Here is a 4,932-nt window from a genome sequence, read left to right as displayed (position 1 = left end):
GAGGGAAGGAGCCCTCCCTCTCCTCCCTCTCCTCCCTGCCACTGCCCGCGGCGCCGGCCTCGCCGCGCTGCTCAGCCGCCGGACCGCCCCGCCGGTCACAGATACAGCAGTTACAGAGCCCCAGGTGGTAAAATACCCGAGATAATAAATCATTTCTGTAGGCTTAAGGACCCCATGATTGCTAAGGTATGGCTGTGCTTAATTATGTGAACCACTACGTGCGTGTAAGGAATTAAAAAATATATTTTTCATATCAGATTATAGCGAAAAGATTACTGGTTTTTTATATAACCATTGTTTTTTTCGTTGATGTTTCTTGACATTAGAATAGTGCTGCATTTTAGGAAATTAGACCCTGAGTTGTAACTGGGGACACTTAACGGTCTGTGTATTTTCTCAGAAAACTATTCAGTATGAATCCCAGAGCTGTATTTATGCCTCAGAGCAGCCCTGGAAGATGAGAGGAGGGGGAAAGAAAAGAAGGGCACCATGCTGCATTTTTGAGTTATAAGTAAAGCCATAGTCCTGAAACTGCTTTTTGGATGTCTTCACACTGAAATCTATAGCCTACCCATGTTTGGCCCAAGTTGCTTTACCACTCCATGCAAAATAAGTTTGCCAGTCCCTTTCTAGCACTACCCAGTAGCTGACTGCTTTTATGAAACAATGCTGAAGGGCACCCCAGGATGCTATCTCTGATCCCACTGCTCTGAATAGCTCATGCTGTTGATGTGGAAAGACCTTCTTGGTACTGGAATAAATACAGATAAACAAAACCAAAGGGGGTTGGCTAAAAAAGGGGGGAAATCTGTTAGAACAGATTTTTTCTGATAGTAAAATTTCAATGGGCCAATTAATCTTTCAAGTAAATGAAGCCCTTTTTAAAATGTTCAGCAGCATCCACCTTTACTTTGAGAATTCAGAGGCTTCCAAAGACGATAACTGTAACTTCTTAATTTTTTGAATATTACAATTTTAAATATTTTTTTTCTAAAACAAGTCGCACATTACTTCATTTCTGACAAAAATGAGAGAAGAAAACGTATTGCAAAAATGTGACAAATCAGGTGGTTAGGGATGCAAATATAAAACGTGCTTATAAAGACAAACATATCAGACTGTCACTCAAAATGGTGTCATTTTTATTGCCATTTTCAGTATGAAATGCTGCCCTGTAATTGGTGAAAGGCTTGCACAAGTGGCATGAAACACATGGTTCATTTCCTTATTGCCCAAAGCTAAATTTACACACAAAACTTCTCAAAGTGGACTTTTTCATCCGTGCTTCACCTTTTTTATGCTAATGTTCATTCATTCAAATGTAGAATTTGAAACTGCAGAAACTCTTCTAAATTCAGAAGTACACATGCTTCTTGAACATCGTAAGCAACAGAACGAGAGCGCAGAAGATGAGCAGGAGCTTTCAGAAGTCTTCATGAAAACCTTGAACTACACAGCGCGATTCAGCCGCTTCAAAAACCGTGAAACCATTGCCAGTGTCCGTAGGTGAGTGGAAGAGTTAGGGTATAAGACTATACTGGAGAATTCAGTATATAATACTGATGTTGCTTTATGAAAGTACAGTTTAGTGGTGTTTCCTGATTTGTACTACAATTCTGAATCTTGCCTTTCTGAAGAAGCAAGAAATTTGATCATAATTCTTCATGGGGGGTTGCGCTTTGCCTGGGTCAGGCCTTCTAAACCGCTTTGTTTTCTGTATTTAAATGACAGCTGGTTGCAGTAAATGGGAGGATTTTCGAGACTTTGTAGAGTAATTCTGGGGAAGCGGAGTTAACAGATGTGACTTTTTTTCCTCTATGCAATCATATGAGTCTTTCCTCTTGAAAAAGTATTGACTTCAGTGCCAAAAGCAGAGTGAAAAAATATATCTATTTGGTTTGGTTTATGCCCTTCTATATTTCTAGCTTACTTGTTATTTCACCAAGTTGGTGTCTTTCCTTACAGTTTACTGCTCCAGAAAAAACTCCATAAATTTGAACTGGCATGTTTGGCTAACTTGTGTCCTGAGACAGCTGAGGAAGCGAAAGCTTTGATTCCTAGGTGAGCATTTGTATATTGTAAAAGGACTGCTTTATACTTTCCTGTGATTTAAAGCCAGCTATGGGCAGATGCCTTCTCTTCTATCCAGCTCTGTTGATGGAACAAGTCTTTGTCTTGGTCTTTCTTCACCTACCTATTGATCTGACAGTGAGGCAATCTTTGCAAGTGTCCCTACTGCACTTCTGACAGCATTTACTAGATTAAGTGTAAACAGCTTAAATTGGGGTTCTTACCCCACCCAGCTATCTTTGGGGTTTTTGTTGGGTTTTGGTTTTTTTTTTTTCTTTTTTCTTTTTTCTTTTTTCTTTTTTTTTCTGTTGGAGCAAATGATATTGCTCCTTTGAACTGTTTTGTGGATGATGAACAGGGGAGCAGTAACTTCTTCGTATCTTGATTTGTTACCTCATAGTTTGAGATAGAAGAGGGAACGAAACATTCATCTGAATAACAGTTTCTTCCCTGTATGCTAAGATTTCATAGCAAGACTGGACTGGCTTATGAGCATGAGGCTACACGGACTTCATTTAGAGGTCTATTTAAACCTGCACCTGCCTTGCTTTTTTGATAAAACGTTTTGAAGTTATTCAGCAGAAAGTTCTGGGAAGGATGGAGCTTTGTCATTTAAAGAGGAGGCACTGCACAGGGATTAGAGTGGTATTTGTGCAGTAATGTTACAGGCAGATCCTGGTGGAGCCATACAGGTGGGTGATGATGGTGTGGGGACTGACAGGAGAGAATTACAACTGTCTGAAGTGAATCTGGGGGAAGATTACTTTTAAAACCTTTAATGTACCCTCATTGTTCTTATCTTGCAGCCTGGAGGGCCGATTTGAAGATGAGGAATTACAGCAGATTCTTGATGACATTCAGACCAAACGCAGCTTCCAGTATTAAGGTTAATCCTTTGACTGTTTCTCAGCCTTCTGGGCCAATCCAGTTCCTGGCTGAGTAAGGGAAGTTGTGGATACAGGGTACTCGAGTGCTGTGTCATCCACAGATGCATTCAAACTGGAGATCAGTGTAGTCCTTTTGCTTTGTTCCATGTCTGTGTTGGTAAGGACACCTGTATTGTGAGAGCCAAAGAACCTGAAAAGCGTTTTCCCAGTGGGTCAAGTATCTGTTTCTTCCAAATCCCTCTCCCCAGTTTGGGAATTTTCAACGTTTCTCTTTTTTTTTGTCAGAAACATAGATGTGACTTCTTTTGTTTTATGAACTTATAAAAGAGATGGAGAAACTTGTTTTTTGACTCTCAGAAAGTTTGGTGATGGGCAGCATCAATTTCTGTGGGGTTTTTTTTGTTTTGTTTTTTATTGTTTCATCAGGACGGTGGATTTTTACAACTTCAATAATTTTCTACTATTGTTTAGTGTAAAATTAAAATATATTTCTAATTAAGGTCACGTGTTTTATAAACATTAGGTGCGTATTATGATTTTATTAATGAGGATCCTTTTGATAAACAGATCCTGTGATTATTAAGCTGTGTTGGAGATCTGGGGACTCCAAGTGTGTAATAACGCAAGTACAGTTTAGGACAGGTCAGACAGAGGCATTATTAACTATGATGATAGCAAGAGAACATTTGGGCAGCATCTCCCCCTCTACTCCCCTGTTCTCTGCCAAGTGATTGCAGACACCCAACCTCTATACTGTTTCAGAAAAGAAAAAGGTGAGGAAAAACAATCATTTTTGTTAACAAACCCAGGTATCCATCCTGGGAGGGATGGACTCCTTAAGTAGCTTGCTAACTGCCACAATTCCAAGAAGGAATCAAACAGTAAATAACGTGACAGTATGGAGGGATGGCTCTTGGTGGAGCTTGTGGGAGCAGCACACTCAGTATTATCTTTGCTAAGAAGCGGGGAGTTGGCAACAATCACAGACTGTTAGCTTTTAGACAAAATGAGTGTTCTTTTAGTTTGGGTAAACTTCTTAGCCAGCCCTCTCAAATCTTAAATATCAATAATTTGACGACCTTCCCTGGAGGAAGGGAAAATTTTGCTGGAAAGAACGTCTGGGACAAAGAGGAAGACGTGTGTTAAGTCAAGGCACTGCTTGTGACAATGAGCAATAGAGTTTCACTGATGTTGCAAAAGGGAGAGAAATACATTATTTCAGCTCTTAATGGAAACATACTGTTGCTGCTCTGCTGGAAGGCCGAGCTGGTTTATGACAAGTGGTTGGGCTACCCCAACCGAATCACATTACCTGCAATAGCATGTTTTTTCTGTGCTTTAGTGGCATCCGCTGCAAGCCAATAAACCAGACATGCCTTTCTAATTAACCACCATAACTTCAGCTGGATCAGAATAATTCTAGCTAAAGAACAAAGATAAAAGCAAGGTGGCACAGTGAATCTTTATTTTATAAACTGAGTGGCCCATTTTGATACAGGATGTGCTTTCCAGTAGCTGCTCCTGCCGTAACTCGGGTTGTCCTGGGAAATGTTTTTGTTTGAGCAGCTTTAAAACACTAAAGCTTTTAAATACATAGACTCTCATATCTTATTAACTAATTTTTAATAAAAAACTCAACAGTCTAGACCTCTTTACCTGCACTTCTGGGTAAAAGGAAGTGTTAACTATGATTGGGAGGCATTACTACTTGTTGATAGCTTTGCAAGCTAGTGTAAGACTCCTGAGGAGGAGCGTAGCAGACTCAGCGATCTGAAAGTGATCTCAGGAGATCTGCCGTATCCTCCAAACCCAGAAGATTCTAAGCAGTGAGCGCAGTCCTTCTCGGCTGCTGCGTTCTCAAACGGGGTCATCAGGACGGGGGAGAGCTGCACGAGAACCGAGCAAGGTGCGATTCTGCCTGGTGAACATGCAGAGTATGGACGTGAAGCACGACAGCGCTGCGCGAGGCGATGCG

At 40.8% G+C, this 4,932-nt stretch overlaps 1 protein-coding gene across 1 annotated transcript; it reads left to right on the top strand.

Annotated features, from left to right (window-relative positions):
• The first annotated feature begins 1,329 nt into the window (after positions 1-1,329).
• Positions 1,330-2,965, top strand: POLR2D (RNA polymerase II subunit D). The gene is made up of 3 exons (XM_010173330.1): positions 1,330-1,506; positions 1,966-2,061; positions 2,877-2,965. Exons 1-3 carry the CDS (start codon positions 1,367-1,369, stop codon positions 2,953-2,955), a joined length of 315 nt encoding a protein of 104 aa, XP_010171632.1. The 5' UTR covers positions 1,330-1,366; the 3' UTR covers positions 2,956-2,965.
• The last annotated feature ends 1,967 nt before the right edge of the window (positions 2,966-4,932 follow it).

This window comes from Antrostomus carolinensis, unplaced genomic scaffold, assembly GCF_000700745.2.
Source record: "Antrostomus carolinensis isolate BGI_N321 unplaced genomic scaffold, ASM70074v2 Scaffold55678, whole genome shotgun sequence".
NCBI lineage: Eukaryota > Metazoa > Chordata > Aves > Caprimulgiformes > Caprimulgidae > Antrostomus > Antrostomus carolinensis.
Note: the sequence above shows the minus strand (reverse complement) of the source record. Positions and strands in the feature narration are given on the sequence as shown.